We start from the raw sequence: 19277 nt of genomic DNA, 5'->3' as shown, positions 1-19277 counted from the left end.
AACTTTTTAAACAGGGGGCCAGTTCACTGTCCCTCAGACCGTTGGAGGGCCGGACTATAGTTTAAAAAAAAAACTATGGCCAAAACCGGTTTGGCTCAGTGGATAGAGCGTCGGCCTGCGGACTGAAAGGTCCCAGGTTCGATTCCGGTCAAGGGCATGTAACTTGGTTGCGGGCACATCCCCAGTAGGAGGTGTGCAAGAGGCAACTGATCGATGTTTCTCTCTCATCGATGTTTCTGACTATCTATCCCTCTTCCTTCCTCTCTGTAAAAAATCAATAAAATATATTTTAAATAAATAAATAAATAAAATAAAAAAAAAACTATGAACAAATTCCTATGCGCACTGCAGGCCCAGGACGAGTTGGCTGCTAAGCAGGACAGACAGCGGCACCCGGCGGGCCGGATAAATGTCCTCGGCGGGCCGCATGTGGCCCGCAGGCCGTAGTTTGAGGACGCCTGCTCTATCCTATCTAATAAAAGAGTAATATGCAGATTGACCATTACTCCAACACACAAGATGGCTGCCCCCATGTGGTCAAAGATCCTGCCCCCATGTGGACACAAGATGGCCACCACCAGATGGCCAGCAGGGGTGGGCAGTTGGGAGGGACCAGGCCTGCAGGGGAGGGCAGTTAGAGGAAAACAGGCTGGCAGGGGAGCAGTTAGGCATCAATCAGGCTGGCAGGGGAGTGGTTAGGGGGTGATCAGGCTGGCAGGCGGAAGCGGTTAGGGGCAATCAGTAAGGCAGGCAGGCGAGCAGTTGGGAGCCAGCAATCCTGGATTATGAGAGGGATGTCCGACTGCCCGTTTAATCCCGATCCCGGAATTCGTGCACCGGGCCTCTAGTGGAAAATGACTACCTTATCTAGACTTTGAATTCTCTAAGATTGTCTGTAATTCTCAAAACAAAATACAAATGTGATCCAATTTTAATTAATTCTTCAAACTGGGTGTTGTTCAACAGATTAATTCTTTTAAAAAAAATACATTTTTGTATTGATTTCAGAGAGGAAGGGAGAGGGAGAGAGAGAAATAGAAACATTAATGATGAGAGAGAATCATTGATTGGCTGCCTCCTGCACACCCCCTACTGGGGATTGAGCCTGCTAACCAGACATGTGCCCTTGACCGGAATTGAACCCGGGACCCTTCAATCCACAGGCTGATGCTCTATCCACAAGGCAAACCGGCTAGGGCCACATTTATTTTTTATTGGGATTGTTCTGCAAATTCAGTTCCCTTTATTTATTCAACAGGTATTGAATACCTACTATGTGCCAGGCACTACCATAGGTGTAAATTGCAGACAAAGCTTCCTGCTCCTTTGAAGTTTATATTTTATTTTATTTTAGCCTTTATATTTTATTTTAGCCTTTCAATTTAAGTGGTAGACTGATTACAGTATTGCTACTATGAATTAACCTACCATATTAAATGGTAAGACCTTATTACATGCCAACTCAGAGATAAATCAGGCATAGTCAATGTCCTTAAGAATTGTGTAACTCAAAGGATGTAAATAGCCCACATACATAATAAATACATACAAGTAAAACTGCATAAATATCCTACAAGATGAACCATTGTGCAAAGGAAAAAGCAGGACTTCCAGTTAAAGAAATCAGAAAAACTTTTCAAAAACAAAAGGCAGTTCATTTTGTTTTTAGATGATGATATAATCAGTGGGAAAAAATAACATAAACAAGTACAGTATGAGGAAACTGTGGGGTATATATGGAGAGCATTTTAGAGGAGAAAAGACATAATAAAATAAATAAGTATATTAGTGGTAAGTGTTCTGGAGGGGAAAATTCCAATTGCCAAGGGGGAGTGAAGTGTTGAAGATAAGGATTGAAACTGATACAGATTAACCAGAAAGGGCCTACATGAAAAAAAAGCATCACATTTGAGTAAGAGTATAAAGAAGATGAGGGAGTGGGCTATTTCGATATTTGGAGAAAGAACATTGTAGGCATAGGAGATAGCTGGTACCAACAGCATGGTGTGTTGGAAGAACAGGAAGCAGACTAGTCAAAAGAGGAGAGAGAACAGTCAGGCTAGGACCTAGCCACTAGGTGATGGGTGGGCTTTATGAAAAACATTGGTCAAAAGATGAAATTTGGCTTTTATCCTTAATAACGTGTGATGAAAGAGAATGAGCAGAGAGGTGAATTTATCTGACCTGTGTTTTAACCGGGTCGCTCTGGCTGCTGTGTGAACAAGAGACTGAAAGGGGAAGCCGTAAGTAAAGAGGTAAGGCAGGAGGCTACTGCAGAAGTCCAAAGATGAAAGCAGCTTGGACTAGGTAGTGGCAACAGGGTACTGAAATGTGGTCCAATTCTGTATGTATTTTTAATGCAGATTGAATTTACCAATGTCTTCCAATTCAATGCAAAAATTATTGTACCATCTTCTCACAATTTTTCCCTTTTTTGCAATGCGTTTAATAAAGAATGTTTCAAGTTTTTTTCCAGCTGTCCAAGTTTCAGATCTGTCAGGAATATTTGAGATAATCTTTTCCAAACACCTCATTTTAAAGAGTAGAAAACCAAGGAAGAGAAAGCGTACATGACTTACACAACATCACATAGCTAATAAAGGATAGAACCTGCACTGGAAACCAGGTCATCTGGCTCACAGTCCAAGCTACTTTCCCTTACATTTGGTGATATTTAAGCAGTTTGTACCTGTCCTTTGAAGTTTTATTGAGTTATTTTGATTTCACAAATATTGGATGAGAGCTACAAATATCCCAAACTCAAAAGTCTTCAGGGCCTATGCAGACAAGAGTAAAATGCGGGGCATTCATTGCGTAAATGCACTAGTTTTCCCCCTAAAGTGCGCCAGCTAAATGAAACATATCTGGGTAGCCCTCCACTTTGGGATCTTGGACAATGCCCATCACTGTACTGGCCAGAAAGGCAAACAAGGATGTTATGCTCTAACAGGGTAAACATAAATGCAGATAAGAAATTGCAGTACACACAGGGTTCAAGCACAGTAGAGTAAAATGAGTGATTAATGTGGAGTTTTTGTGTGGAAGTGGCAGTGGAAGGGGGTAGCTGGGGAAGGCCTCAGACAGACAAAGGGAATAGAGTTGAGAAGGGTACCGGTGAAGTCATTTCAAGCAAAAGGAATTAGTATGTGTAAAAGCTGCAAGACATAAAACGATGTGGCACAGACTGACTTACATCATTATATATGTTTTTGTAATTCCCCAAACCTATGTTTGATCACACACCTGTCTAGAATGGAACTCTCACTCTCTCCTGAAAATAAGTCAAAACGGAACAGATTCTTTAAAAAAAAAAAAAAAAAAAAAAAGAACAGATTCCACACATGCTTGAGATGCTAGAAAGTCTGAAATTCAATATTTTTTTTCAATATCCCTGCTTTCCCTATTCTGTTAGGAATCAGGTACCCATAGAAGTGAGTATGACAGTCCCAAGACAGAGATTGCATTCATTAGCAAGTATGAACACTCCAAACCCAAGGTACAGAGGAGAATTACCAGTTACATCTGCAGTGATGAGAATCATCTGAAGGACTTGTCAAAACAGACTGCTGAGTCCAGCCCAGAGATTCTGTTTCAGTAGATCTAGGGTGAGGCTCAAAGAAGTGTATTTCTAAAAAGTGATGCTGATACTGGTGGTACGAGGACTAGACACTTTATGAACCACTGATTTAGAGTACTCTTCAATATCCCTCAGCTTAAGGACCTTTAAAGTCTTTCATGTAACAATAGCTGCCACCACTAAGAATTTTGTTTCTGTGACAATGGCCACTGTCTACTAGCTCCTTGTAAATATGGACCCTCACCCCTACTGATGAGACTAACAACAACCAAAAACAACCATCAACACAGAACTGTGTTTTAGACATTATTTTAAGCACTTTTCATGAATCAACTCATTTATTCTACCCAATGACCCTTTTCTATAAGTATTATGATGACTCCCCCTTTCTACCTTAAAGGCACATAATCTCAAATCAGATAAGCCTAAATTTAATTCTGGCTCTATCATTATGTGTGTGACTTTCCAGATCTTTATACACTCTATGAAAATATCACATCAGGATTTGTAAAAAAGATTTCCTGCCAGTAACATACCTTTTGGTATTTATGGAAATGGAATCTGTGAATCAGTTTTTCTGAGTATATATTCATTTCCATATAAGAATAAAGGAAAGGCTATCAAAATCTTAGAGATCCCATGTTCCTCTCATTTTGTAAACTCAGAGATTATATAAATCTGAGAAAGTGTATGTGATTTTCCCAAGGCCAAATACTGGTCACCTCTCAGAGCCATGGGCAAACTAAAGACAACCTCAGTCACTCAGCTCTTTCTAGGAATACACTTAGTTAAGTAACTTCCATAAGATTCTCACCCACTATGTATACTGCCTATACATATTTGCCCATAAATAGTCATAGAGCAAGTAGGAGGAAGGATAATTTCAAATTGCTCATGTTTTGCTTTACTGACCAGAGGGACACATGAGGGCAGAAGTCTTAGGATCAAAAAGAAATATAAAATCAATAAGAAGTTAAGGGCCAAGGTAAAAAAATAAGCATGAGAAGTAATTCCCTTTTAATTTTATGTGAACAGGTAAACTATTCAAGGAAATAATTGGTTCTTGTTCAATGTCTCCACAAATATTATTTGGAGGAACAGTCTTTAAACTTAAAGCACAATCAACAAAGACACATTTCGAACCAATGTCCTTCACTTCTAGCTATGAAAATCAAAAGGCAATGTTTTTCCTTTTTGAAAAAATCAAATGAAGTAACTGCATTCATAAGCTAAGACTGAATGTTAATTTTGCTCTTGAAAAGATAAGCCACTATACAAGTAACAGCATTTCATCTACCAGAGTGTTGCTCAGGATTATGTAATAATCTTGCTTAAGGAAAATCAGCAGGATAACACATACATTTCTTCTTCTTTTTATCCAACTTGACTTCACACCTACAAGTTGATGTCATAATCTTAAAGTACAGATGACACTAGAAGAAAATAATGTCCCTATAATTGGGTATGGCATAGTCCTTAATCTCCCATGAGTACTCATATGTGTGCATATTCTTAAGTAGGTGAAAGAGATGAACCCCTGGTCCAAAAATGCCCCCATGTTAGGGGGAGAACACATCTTTATAATTATTTGCAACATCCCTTATTTCCTTGATAATTTTTTCCAACTAACCATTTGGAGCATATTTCTGTTCATAGTTTAGCAATACAGACATTCTGTTGGCTTTGGCTATATCTATGTACTTGTGACTAGTGATATCAAAATATCATATGTTTGGTATTGTATAGAAGACATAACTAGATGACTAAATTTTCCAAATTTCCAATTGGATTCCTGAAACTTAGATACAGACCATTTTGAAATGTTTTTCTTTATGCTGAACTCATGGTGAATTTAGTATATTCATATAATCTGAAGAAACTGCATTTGTATTTATAATTGGTAGTTAGGAACTCAAAATCTCATAGGTCTAGAATAAAAAAAAAATCTCAATAAATAAATTCCAAAGTAGTTAAATATTAAGTATAAAGATAAAACAATACTTTATGAAAACAAACTATGAAAAACAATTTTAAATAATCTTGGAATGAGTAAAGACTTTCTAACTAGGAAAAAAAGCTGAGGGCATAAAAGCATACTTTAAATAAAAAAATAAAATAAATAAAGTATGGCAAAAAATTTACAGATAAAAATTAAAAAAGTAACAATATTTGCAACTCACATAACATAGAGCTGATTTTAAAAATATAAATAGACTTCCTACAAATGAAAATACAGACATTTTATAAAAACAAATTATTTATAAATAGACATTTTATAGAAACAAAAGGTAACCCTAGCTGGTTTGGCTCAGTGGCTAGAGCGTCGGCCTGCAGACTGAAGGGTCCTAGGTTCAATTCCGGTCAAGGGCACATGCCCAGGTTGCGGGCTCAATCGCCTATAGGGGGCGTGCAGGAGGCAGCCAATCAATAATTCTCTTTCATCATTGATATTTCTAGCTCTCTCTCCCTTTCCCTTCTTTCTGAAATCAATAAAAATACATTTAAAAAAAAGAAAAGAAATGTAGATGATTCTTAAAATAGATGTACAGGTACTCAACCTAACACAAGAAAAATTAAAGTTTATGTTTTTAGGCAACAAAGAATCAAAATTTTGGTAACACATTTTATTGACTAGAAGATAAAGAAACAAATGCTCTCAGTGTAAATTTGTATGACAAAGAGCAAATAGATTTCAAAATTATAAAAGCACATAAACCATAACTCAGCAACTTCACTTCTAAGAATCCATCCTATACATAAGCCTAACCAGTGGTCACGGACAACAGGGGGGTGGGGGCATGCGTGGGGAGGGGTTTGGGATGGGAATGGGGGGATGAGAACAAATATGTGATACCTTAATCAATAAAGAAATTAAATAAATAAATAAATAAATAAATAAATAAATAAATAAATAAAATAGAAATACAAATCTAAAAAAAAAAAAAGATATATCAGTTTTGGCATGAATGGGCCACACTGAAAGATATATGTTTCCTCATTTAATGATTTCCTCTGTTTTATTTTTGGTTAGCTTAACTAAATAAAAAAATACTGTTCTCATGAAAAAAAAAAAAGAATCCATCCTATAGATACACTTGCACACATGCAAAATAACTTATGCACAAATATATTCTTTATAGCATTGTTTGCATTAGCAAAACATTACAAAGACTGAAATGTTCTTCAACAGGAAATCTGGCTAGAAAATTGCTCCATTCAAATATGTGCTAATATGGAAAAATATTATTGATATAACATATTGAGTTAAAAGGGGTGTGGAACAAGATATATACTATGGAGGTATAGATAAATAGTACTATACTAGGGGCCCAGTTCACAAAATTCATGCATGGGGGTGGTCCCTCAGCCCAGCCTGCACCCTCTCCAATCTGGGACTCCTCAGGGGATGTCCGCTGCCAGTTTAGGCCCCACAGGGATAGGGTCTAAACCAGCAGTCGGACATCCCTCTCACAATCCAGGACTGCTGACTCCTAACCGCTTCCCTGATTGCCCCAACTGCCTCTGATTGCCTCCTAACTGGTCCCCTGCTGGCCTAATCATCCCCTAACTGCCCCCTGCTGAGCTGGTCACCCCCTAATAGCACCCCTATTGGCCTGGTCGCCCCCTAACTGCCTCCCTACCAGCCTTGTAGCCCCTAACTGCCCCCCCACAGCTGCTGGCCTAGACACCCCCTAACTGTCCAGAAGGAAGTCGGACATCCAGAAGATGTCTGGTCAACCCAGTCTAATTAGCATATTACCATTTTATTAGCATAGACTAGTGGCCTGGTGCACAAAATTCGTGCATGGGGGGGGTGTGTCTCTCAGCCCGGCCTGCATCCTCTCCAATCTGAGACCCCTGTGGGATTGGGCCTAAACTGGCAGTCGGACAACCCCCTCGCAATCCAGGACTGCTGGCTCCTAACCACTCACCTGCCTGCATGCTTGATCACCCCTAACCACTCTGCCTGCTGGCCTGCTCGCCCCCAACTGCCCCCCCCACCAGCCTGATCACCCCCAACTGCCCTCCCCTCCTGGCCTGATCACCCCCAGCTGCCTTCCCCTCCTGGCCTGATCACCCCTAACCACCTCTGCCTTGGCCCCGCCACCATGGCTTTGTCCAGAAGGACTTCTGGAAGGTCTCATGGTCTAATTAGCATATTACCCTTTTATTAATATAGATAGGATATGTCATACTGCCATAACTATAACATATGCACCAGTATTACTCTATGAGAATACATAATTCATGCGATAGGAAGGCATCTAATACATTACATTGTATATGTTGTAAGTAGTAGGAAATACTGTATTCATAGCAATAATAAACACCCTGTGACTTCCCTTCCTGATTTGGAAATGGTTCCCCAGTTCTTTGAACATTTCCTGGCCCCTAATGTATTTTTATTTTTTTTTTTGTCATTCAGTGTAACTTTATTTACTGTTTATTGCACATGATTTGAGGTCTTTAATTTTAACCACCAAAGATTCAAAGGACTATATTTTCCATGAAGTTTAACATTAACATCAGTGAATTCATGTATGCATGTGTTTTTATTATAAACATCTGAATTATTCACATTGTCATAGATCCTGAACTCATAAGCATGGACCATGCACAGGCTGGTAGCAAGCCAGGAAGCCACTCTGCAAGCAAACAGATACTCTGCATAAGGAGAAAAGTCATAGCACAACATTTAATGTCCAACCTGAGTCACCTCAGAATGTTATACATATTGACTTCTTAATTCATATAATATCGGGAACTCAAGTGCCTGGTTGGTGATGGGGTTGACCTGGTTTCAAGAGGATTATTTCTGAAATAATTAAGGAAAGGGGGGCTCAATCTTTCCTTAGTTGCTTGCTCCTCCCCAGCAACTTCATCTTTCTTCTTATCCTCAGCTTCTTGGGCATCTTCTCCTTCACCTTCACCTCCTTCTTCTTCCTCCTTTGCATCCTCAAATTCTTCCTTGGCACCGTCTTCCTCTTCCTCTCCTTCCTCTTCGTCAGCCACTTCCTTCTCCTTCTCCTCCTCTTCAGCTTCTCCTTCAGAGGGGGGTTCATCCTTAGCTTCCTCGGCTTTTGCAGCCTTAATGGTCTCCTCCACCTCTATCTGCTCCTCCTGGACGTGGCTGGTGTATTAAGAAGGGAAGGAGCGAGTGGACATCAAGTAGGAGCTGGTCTGTAAACCACTGTAGGCAGATTGACCAAAGACCTGGGAACTCTGGGAGTAGCCGCTGGCTATGTTTCCCACACTGGTGAAACTGAGCTGGGTCTCCTCACCTTCCAAGAGTCTCCTATAAGCTGCAATGTCAATGTCCAAAGCCACATTGAGGAGGTCCTCGTATTCTTTTAAATATCATGCCATTTCCCTCTTTGTAGTTCTCAACTCATTTTCTAATTTGGTGATTGTGTCCTGCAAAGCACTAACATCGGAGTTCTGCTTATCCTTCAGCTCTCACAGCTGCTTTCCCAGAGCTTAGTTCATGCCACAGCATGCTTTGATCTCCAGGATCTTTGCCTTGAGCACGGGGCGGCTTTCAGACACCTCCTCCTTGGCAGTGCTCTCGGTCAGGATGGTGAAGCAGCTCTTGTACCATTCTTCTGCATTCTGCATGTTCTTGGCAGCCAGCTTCTCGTACTGGGCGCGGATGTCCTTGAGCGCAGCAGAGAGGTCGGACTTGGAGAACATGTCCATCTCCATGGAGATTTGAGCATACTGGATCTGCGCCTGCAGCTCGGCGATCTCCTCTTCATTCACCTTCTTCAGAAAGGCGATTTAGTCCATCAGCCTGCCGATGCGCTTTTCAAGCTCAGCGCCAGAGAGAGCCACCTCATCTGCACCTTTGCACGCCTCCATCAGCCAGCCCTCTGCGTCATCATGGTTCAGCACCTCTTCCTGGTAGCATGCCTGCAGGTTGCTCCCAGTCCCTTCCAAGCCCTGGTGCCTGCTAACTGCCCACTGCCCTCTCCTCGCCAGGGATAGAGCATGGTGGGCCTGGGCACAGGCATCCCTTTTTTTTTTTAAATATTCAACCCCGGCCTGCTATACCGGTATCCACAGGCGGCCCAGGGGCAGACAGTGAACCCAGAGACCCTGGCCACCCTCGCCTACCCAAGTCCCTGATGGCAGCCTGGACCCCGTGGGTGGCGTCAGGCACTGCCCACCAGGCCTGCCTGGTTACCGATTGCAGCCTGGACCCTGCAGGCGGCGTCAGGTGCTGCCCGCCAGGCCTGCCCGACCCCGATGGCTGCCTTGACCTCGTGGGCAGCGTCAGGTGCTACCCAGGAGGCCTGCCTAGTTACTGATCATAGCCTGGACCCCACGGGCAGCGTCAGGCCAGCCCGCCCCTCCTGCATATGCAAATTTACCCTCCATCTTTGTTGGCTTAATTTGCATATCACTCCCAATTGGCTGTGGGAGTAGCAGAGGTACGGTCAATTAGCATTTTTCTCTTTTATTAGCATAGATATGTTGATAAATGCATAGACTATACATAAAAGAAAACAAAGAAATGTGACCTGATAAAAGAGAAGAGAGGGACAGAAAGTTGCTTTTGACTGAATCAGTGCCTTCCAGCTATAAAAACACACCTGTAATTGAACAAAGTTGAGATTAATGACTCAAAGCAAAGAGGAAAAATACACAACATGGCAGAACAGGGATGGCTTAGTAAGTAGTTGTCAAAAAAGGACTTATAGGATTTATTATGTGATTTTTAGGGAGACTCCAATAAATGTAGACTTACTCCCGTTGGATGTCCTAAGGAAGTAGATGTAACTTCAGGCAACCAATTGATGTTTCTCTCTCTCAAATCAATAAGCATATCCTCTGGTTAGGATTTAAAAAAAAAAAAAAAGACTCTCAGAACTGAAGGAGACCTTAAAAACCACTGAATTCTGAGACTATCCCAACCATCACCATCTTATTCCCCCTCCCACACCAAAATGGTTTTCTTATAAAATCCTTTTACTTTACTAAAGCAAAACATGAAAAAAATTAAATAACCTTGGAATGAGTAAAGCCTTTTCTAAATAGGAAAAAATGCTGAAGGCATAAGAGCATCTATACTAAAATACTAATAATCGGGTAATATGCAAATTGGTCAGGATGCCATCACAGTAACGACCAATCAGCAGGCTGCTTGCACGGCAGGTGCAGGTGGGCGGGGACTTGTAGCATCAGGGACGGGGTGGGGCCATGGCAGAGAGGCCTCTCTGCACGCCTATGCCAGGGGACCACAGGCGTGCAAAGAGGCCTCGGCCGAGGGCCCAATCAGGGGTCCGCAGGTGCACGGAGGTCTGCAGACCTCTGCTGCAGTCGTCCCAGGGGTGGGGCCACGGCAGGGGCCTCGGTGCATCTGCACTGGCAGTCCACAGGCCTCCCTCGGCTCCAGCTTACCTCTTCGGGGCAATCCATCGAGGAGCCACGAATGGGTGGGTAGGGTAGACCTCTTTGGGGCGATGGATCACAGGGCTTCCGCACTGTGACAGGGCACAGGCCATGCTTGGGGACCCCCTTGCCCCAAGTACACAAATTTCGTGCACCGGGCCACTAGTATTTTAATAAAAAAATACGTAAATGAAGCATGGATAAGCAGTAAAAAGAGTAAAAATATTTGCAACTCACATAACATAGGACTGATTTTTAAAATACCAGCTCCATGTGCCAACACAGCATCTGCTTGAATATCTCCAGTGTTACTGTTGTGCTAATTGAGCAGGCAGTTCATTCCACATCAAATGGCACTTAGTATTGTTCAAAGGGAAAGAGAACAATACATTGGGTTATAATATCTTAATTGTTTTCACCCCAGCATGTTTGACCTCTTCAAATGCATCTTCTCCTCTAGTATCCAGGGAGCAGAGTAATTACCTTTTTAATGTTATGGAAAATATTCTCATTAATACTCTCCAAACTGCAATTGTTGTGGGTTGGGGTTTTTTGTGTGTTTTTTGTATCAGTGTTCCAACATAGTTTTGCATCTTTTGTTGTCATTACATTTGCAGAGATTCTTATCTGTTACTGCTGACAAAGCCATGTGTTTTTTCACTCAATTGCATGTAATTAGTCTTTTCTTCAGGAACAAAAGAACAGGTGTCTTTATCTATTCTATGCGAGATACCAGAGTAAGGTTGGTTGAATCTAATGATGTCTAGTGAATCAAACAGCATAATTCTGACAGATGCTCATAGTAACAAGATTTTTTAAAAACAATTAAATGTTTTTACGCCTGCCCACACAAAGTGGAGAAAGGCATTTTAACATTTTAGAGACTTATAATAATTTTCTATTAAAAGTTGAGTAAAATTTAAATCTTTCTCTGATGTTTTAAATTCCAACTCAGAAAATATATAAATAAAAATTATGTTTTCATTGAAAAATTTTCTGATGAAAATATTGGGGAGGGTATCAGAAAAAAAGCATATTAGTCAAAAAACTAGTGAAATATGAACAAAGCCTACAGCTCAGTTAATAGCATTGTGCCAGTATTAATTCTCTAGTTTTTTATAATTATACTATTATTACATAAATTAGTACTATTAGGGGATCTGGGTGAAAAGTACACAGGAATTCCTGTATTACTTTGTAATATTTCTGAAGTCTAAATTTATTTCAAAAGGAAAAAATAAAAAATAAAATATTTGGCTAAGAAGAGTATTTAGCCAATGACCTAAATAAACTTTTACATGTCTGCACAAGGAAACATTCATTCATTTGTTCCATTTATGTTGAGTACTTATTATATATTTGAGAGATCATTCTAAGTTCTAAAGCTATATCAAAGATGAAAGCAAAAATCTCTTCATTCATGAAACTAACATTCTCCTGGGAGGAAGATAAAAAATAAACAAATACACAGCAACAATATATATGCCAGGTAGTCATTACAGCTATGAGTAGAAAAAAAAAGTAGAGTATCAGAATAAAGAAGGCCAAGGTGAGATGTATCATTTTATAAAGGATGATCAGGGAAGGTCACTTTAACATCTATAAGAAATATCTTGGCAGCACTGTTTATAAATGCCCTAAAGTATAAAAGATTATTATCCACAATAAAAGAGAATAAATATATTGGGAATATTCATGCAATGGGTTAATCTACAAAAACAAACAATATCAAGCAAATATATAACCATATATGCATCTCATAACCATAATATTAGGAAAAATGACATATTTATGTACAGTAATGGTCGCACTTTTTTATAAAACATTTAAAAACATATAAAACAATACTTGATTTAATATACATATATGAAGGACTGTATTTATAATACAGCATGGATGTAGAAAAATGCCAAATGCAGGATAGTTGTTATAGCTGGTACTGAAGAAAAACAGGGCTCCATCAGAGACAACACAGAGAGGTTGCAAACGTCTTGATATTTTTAAGTAAATTTTAAGCCAAGGGCTGGGTATCCAGTTGATTTTATCTTAGTCTTATTATTTTGTACATCTAAAATATTTTTAATACCAAAAATGTCAAAAATTGTGTGCAATATCTTAATAAAAAAACAAGATATTTTAAATTTGTAAATTTAGACAGGTTCTAAAAGTATTTGACAAAATGTATCATCCTCAATGTGGATGTGTGTGTATTATACCCTAGAGGCCCAGTGGACGAATTTGTGCACCAGCCGGGTCCCTCAGCCTGGCCTGCGCCCTCTCGCAATCTGAGACCCTTCGGGGGATGTAATAGGAGCGAAGTGGCAGGCAACTGGGGAGGAGCCCGAGCCTGGGCTGGGTGCTGCACCACTCCCACTCATCCTGGCCCCAATGCGCGTGGCCACCATTACTCTGTAGCACTGCCGTGGAGGTGGAGAGGCTGGCGCTGCCACAGTTGCACTTGCCAGCCATGAGCCCAGTGGCTGGCGCCTGTCTGTCAGGTGAGCAGTGCTCCCCTGTGGGAGCGCACTGACCACCAGGGGGCAGCTCCTGCATTGAGTGTCTGCCCCCTGGTGGTCAATGTGTGTCATATCAATTGGTTGATCAGTCATTCAGTTGTTTAGTTGTTCAGTTGTTTGGTCACTTGGACTTTTGTATATATAGACTAGAGGCCCAATGCACGAAATTTGTGCAAGAATAGGCCTTCCTGCCCCTGGCTGCCGGGACCAGCTTCCCTCTAGCACCCGGGACCCGGGCTTCCCTCGTAGCCCTAGTTTCATCCAGAAGGTCATCCAGAAGGACGCCCTGTCTAATTAGCATATTATGCTTTTATTATTATAGATAATGCCATTATGTGAATATATATATATGTATAAGGTGGAGCAAAAGTAGGTTTACAGTTGTGAGTATGGAAAACACAGAATTTATTCTTTTTTATTATTTATGAATTATTGTATTATTTTCCATACAAACAACTGTAAATCTACTTTAGCCCCACTCTGCATATAAGTATTTGTGTATAACATATGTGCATAGGCATGTCTTTACACTAGCCATTGACCCAGCATCAGCAGAGAAAGCACTTGCAATTATTTTTCTAGCAAGAGTAAAGAAAGGATTTGTCTTAGCTGAGTCCACACTTTCATCTGGCCTTCTACCCTACCCCATGATAAGTTGGATGCATCCACAGGGCAACTATCTGGGTTACAGTTGCATCCTATGGAATTGACTATGGTTACTTGACTTACTTGGGGTTTGAATCTATCAATTTCTAGTTTTTCAATATTTTTCAAAGGCGGGATGGAAAGTGCTGAGAGAGGATATTAATGTTATCATCTCTGGCCACCTCATTTCATAGAAAAATAAACTGAGATCAAGGGATACCTCAGAGATAGCATGGGTGACACAGCTTAGTGATCTCCCTGATTCTTTCCATCTACACTTGTTGCTTGCTTTACTAAATCCATATTCTTGTGCAGATGCAATAGTTGGAAATCCTACATGGAGAGTGAACCATCCTCATTCTTCTGTCCTCAGTTGAAAATGTGAATAATTTAAAGAATGCATACCCACAAACACAAACCAACAATGCAAACCACAATAAGCTAATCAACTACTTTGGAGAAAGCTGGAATAGAATTCTTTATAATAAGATTTTTTCTTTAGTGTAATTCATATTTTGTAATGTATAATATTAAATGAACAAAGAATAATTTGGAAGGGGTGGACGAGAGCATTTTCACACTTTAGGAATTGTAGATCTTTCCTCAAATGTTTATTTTTAATTGAAAATATACTTCATCATAAAATATCAGGCTTCTTAGATTACCTTATGCAATCTATGTTTTGGTAGATTGTCAGTGTGACCACAAAATCATATCCGTCAGAAGACAAATTCAATTGGACATATATTTAATAAACATTTACTATACACTCAAAAGTAAGATTCTAGTAGTGAATACAGATAAACTTTAGAAAATACTATGGCACCCCACATAATTTTAGAACACAAATTTTCCTCAGTATATGCATATCATTATGCAGAAAATGAAAGGTATGATGACAGTGAGCATCCTTATGCTAAGGTTTGTATTCCAAATATTTCCAAAATTAAAATATACTTTATTAAAACTTGATGACTTTGTTGAATTACTAAACTTATCAACTCTAAGGTTGAATTAGTTAAAAATGATTTCCAAGGATATTATTAACTAGAGGCCCAGTGCATGAAATTCGTGCATGGGGGGGGGGGGGGCAGTCCCCTCAGCCAGGCCTGTACCCTCACACAATCTGGTACCACTGGCTCCTAACCATTCGCCTGCCTGTCTCCCTGATTGCCCCTAACCACTCTGCCTGCCTGCCTCATTGCCCCTAACTGCCTCTGCCTGCCTTCCTGATCACCCCTAACCACTCGCCTGCCTGCCTGATCACCACTAACTGCTCGCCTGCCTGCCTGATTGTCCCTAACCACTCTGCCTGCCTGCCTGATTGCCCCTAACCACTTTGCCTGCCTGCCTGATCACCCCTAACAGCCTCTGCCTTGGCCCCCACCACCACAGCTTCCTCTGGAATGACATCTAGAAGGTCATTTGCCTGTCCAGTCTAATTAGCATATTATGCTTTCATTATTATAGATAATATTTTAATATCTGGTATTTTATATAAAAAATATAAACAAAGTTTCAGGTCCACCAATATTAATTATCTTGTTATTATCACATATGCTATAAATCATAATGTTATTTTAATATATTTAATATATTTTTTCTAAATCCAAATAAAATAACATGTAATATACATATGCATCCAATATTTATATTAAGAAGTAATTTTGGTCTGCCTGAAATGATGTTCTAAGAGTTATTTTAACATGTTTACTATTTAGTTCTAGGATTGAAAACACTGTCTTGTGCTGTAAATTCTGCCTTGTTTCTATGAATACTTATCATCCAGACTACAAACACTGGAATGGAAGGAAAATCAGTTGGAACTCCTTTGGGCCTCCTAACTTCTCATTCAGTACATAACATTTCTCCCTTATTGTCTCTTTGCTATAGGGAATCATAGCAAGAAAAATAAAGGAAAATACACCCATTTACTTGTAGGTAAATAGTTCAAAGGCAGCCTGGCCATGCTTTAAGACTATAATACTGGGCTATACATTTCATTGTGATTGGATTGCAACAATCTAATGTTCCTTACTGTAGTCGCTGTTTTCGTCCTTGGTCCCGTCAATGGTACCATCTGGGTGCATCTGCAGGAAATATCCCTGCTGGCTGAATAACCTTGTCACAATTCCTTTCAGCTGGGGTTCTGCAAAACAAAAAGAAATGATTATTCAAATAGGTATTTTGTTTATAAAAATTGCCAGAAACATTTTCTAAGTAAATGCATAAATGCCAAAGGCTTAAATATTAAAATAAGTATTTGGAAAGGGAACACTTCAGGAACATGACTTCACTTCTTATTCCTTCTAGAAGCAGGACCATAATACTATGCAGCAAAAAACCAAATGTAAATAAATAAAAGCTAATTATGATTATCAAAATACAGAGGCATACTAAAAAGTGAATTACTTCTCTCTCCCATGCATCTAGTGTCTGACTGTAAGTTTATGTTCCCATTCCAGAATCACTGTTTAGACCAAACTGCCCCTGTAGTTCTTAAACTTCCAGCAGTAATAATTGGCTCCTGGAAGACCTCGGTTTCTGCTGAATGTCAACTATCCATGAGAAACTCCTAGGTTTTGAAATCCTGGCCAAGTTCAACCAGAAAAAAATGGCTTGGATGAGAACCATAGGAAAGAGCAAAACGCATGGCCCTGAGTTGTCACAGGAAAGTATGTGGAAACAGATTTCACCTTCAGTGAATACCTGACCAGAATGGAGACCCAGTACTACAGTCATTTTTCCAGCCCCAAAATAAATCAATTTGTTCATATTTCTCTAATTATTGCAAACTTGAAGTGGATGGTCCTCAGCTTTTAAAAACTCCCTACCTATGAATACCATCAAACTGAACTTTGTAAACCACATTTGGATTTTTGTACATCCCCTAAAATAAATATTTAATGCTTCTCATTGTGGTGCTGACTGCCAGCAACAATCCATTTTCTATAGCATCACCGCCATCTTTATCTCTACTTCAGTGCTGAGCAAAATTTAGACTATTCTAGTGCATTTGTAGCCCTAATTATTTCATAAAAATAAGAACAAAAAGTCTGCTTCTCAAGGCAAAGATAGAAAACATATGATTGAGGTAAAGATGGAAAACATATGATTGCTGAAGTGGCAACATGTTATCCTCAAAGGGACAATCACCGAATTTCAACTGACAGTCAACTTCATTCCTTCACCCACTTTTCAACCAATATTCACTCTGAATCTCTTTTTTGTCATGCAATATGCTAGGAAATGTGTGTTAAACTGGACACATTTATTCACATTCAGGTCTAAATAAGAATTCTAGTCAAGGATTCAATGAATTTAACTTTTTGGGAATGGATCTGTTCCCTATAGCATTTGTCTATGATTACACTTCTGCACATATGACTTGATCACACATATTTGGGGAAATGAGGCAATGCCTGTATAAACATGTCCTGTTCAAAGCAATCCTAAGAATCAGGAAAAATGCCTAAAAAATTGGAAATGAGGAAAGAGAGTTTAAAAAAAAAAAAAAAAGAACTGAACTGAAAATTTGCCATACTGATTTATAACTATAATTATTTTTGTAAGGTAAATTTATTTAATTTGTGGAGCATAATTTCCTCACCAATAATATCTAAAAGTTAAAGTAAATGAACTTTAGGTCCCTCCTGTGAGTCTCTATTGACTGTGTACATTAGAATCCTCTGCCCTGCGTGGTGGCAGAAATCAAGAAATGTGTACATCTTCAATGTGTTGCTTCCAAGGGCCTACTAGGGACATGTTGGAAGAGCATGGAGCTAGCTAACCTCACTACAAAAAAAAAAAAAAAATTCTATACCCCAACTGCCATCTATCAAATCTTACCAACCTTTCCAGGTTTAGTTCAAGACCACTTCCTCACTGAAGACTTGGAGGTCATAAGTGAGAATCACTTTCATAACTAGGGGAAGTAAAAGGATACATCTCCCTCTGCTATGAGGCTAACTGATTGCCCGCAGGTCCTGCTGTGGCACACTTAGCAGTCAGAAGACCCAGCTTTGAACCACAATTGTCAAGTGGTCTCTAGCAAGTATTAAGCCCCAGTTCTCACATCTGTATAGAGGAAAAATAATTCCTATTCTAACTACAATCATTGAGAATTTCAAATTAATAAACATATGTGATAGTATGAACTGAAAAAAAAACATCAGAGTATAAATACAAATGAAGGTCTAATTTTTCAACCATCAAAATCAAAGAAGCCGTGTGAGATAAAAGGAGTATTCTGTGAACAGACTCTGTCTTCTGATTTCTGTTTTAATAAAATAGTAATTGAGTTTGTAAAGTCATTAAAATAAACAGAACGCTAAGAGTAGAGGCTATAAAAAGATAGAAGGAAAGGGACAACTCATATAATTCATATTTTTTTTCTATTCAGCATGATACGGTCACTTTAAGAACTCATGTTTTTGTTGGTTATGAAATGCATGGAAGCTGAGTCATTAATGCCTGCAAATGATTGTTTTTTTTTCCATAATCTTTTTCTGTAGCTCTAATTAAACATGTCTTTTGCTATAGTGAAACTATCCACACCCCACCCCCACTGTTGGGGCCCTGAGAATTCAGGTTGCTTACTCCTGTTCAAGATAATGAGCATTGGGCCTTTATACCATCCCGCACTGCTCAAGAGCAGAGCCAGAACAAATTCCAAGTTTAAGTTTTAATGATGTGATGATCTATGAAAGTGAATGTCTTGCACTATAGATGTTTCAAAGGAGGGCTGACCATCCATTGAACAAATGTCCTGAACCTAGGATGTGTCATAGAAAACAGTATCACCTACCTGACAGGTCTGTATCCTTATTACCTCTTATTACCATCTATCAAGCCCTACCAACCATTCTAAGTTCAGCTCAAGATCACCTTTTCTATAAAAGCATGGTGATCATAACTGAGGATCACTTTTATAATTGGGGGGATATGTTTTGTTGTATTTTAAAGAAAGGGCGTCAAAAGTGAGACCAATTTTTGGCACATCTAATATGCTGGATGCACTCACCACACATGCTTGTTATTTGTCAGATTATTCATAGGGGTCTAATAGATTAATAAAACCTGATTGTCCTTAGAGGGCCCCCAGTGTAATGCATGAAACACATGGATATATAATACTAGTGTGGGAT

The 19277-nt window shown here is 39.5% G+C and overlaps 1 protein-coding gene and 1 pseudogene across 5 annotated transcripts in view; both read right to left on the bottom strand.

Moving 5' to 3' along the window:
• Positions 1 to 19277, bottom strand: part of FGF12 (fibroblast growth factor 12) — a 558339-nt gene that overhangs the window by 216840 nt on the left and 322222 nt on the right. For all 4 annotated transcript variants that reach the window (XM_080652333.1, XM_080652334.1, XM_080652335.1 and 1 more), the window contains one exon: positions 16169 to 16279. In XM_080652333.1, coding sequence (XP_080508459.1) covers positions 16169 to 16279 — 111 coding nt within the window. The remainder of the gene's footprint in view (positions 1 to 16168; positions 16280 to 19277) is intronic.
• LOC308242634 (neurofilament light polypeptide-like) lies at positions 8003 to 11082 on the bottom strand (annotated as a pseudogene). The gene is made up of 2 exons: positions 10979 to 11082; positions 8003 to 9590 (listed from the first exon to the last, which is right to left on the bottom strand). The product of its transcript is annotated as a neurofilament light polypeptide-like (transcript).

The sequence above is a fragment of the Plecotus auritus genome (genome assembly GCF_963455305.1).
Source record: "Plecotus auritus genome assembly, chromosome: 2".
Classification (NCBI taxonomy): domain Eukaryota; kingdom Metazoa; phylum Chordata; class Mammalia; order Chiroptera; family Vespertilionidae; genus Plecotus; species Plecotus auritus.
This window is presented reverse-complemented; position numbering and strand designations above follow the sequence as displayed.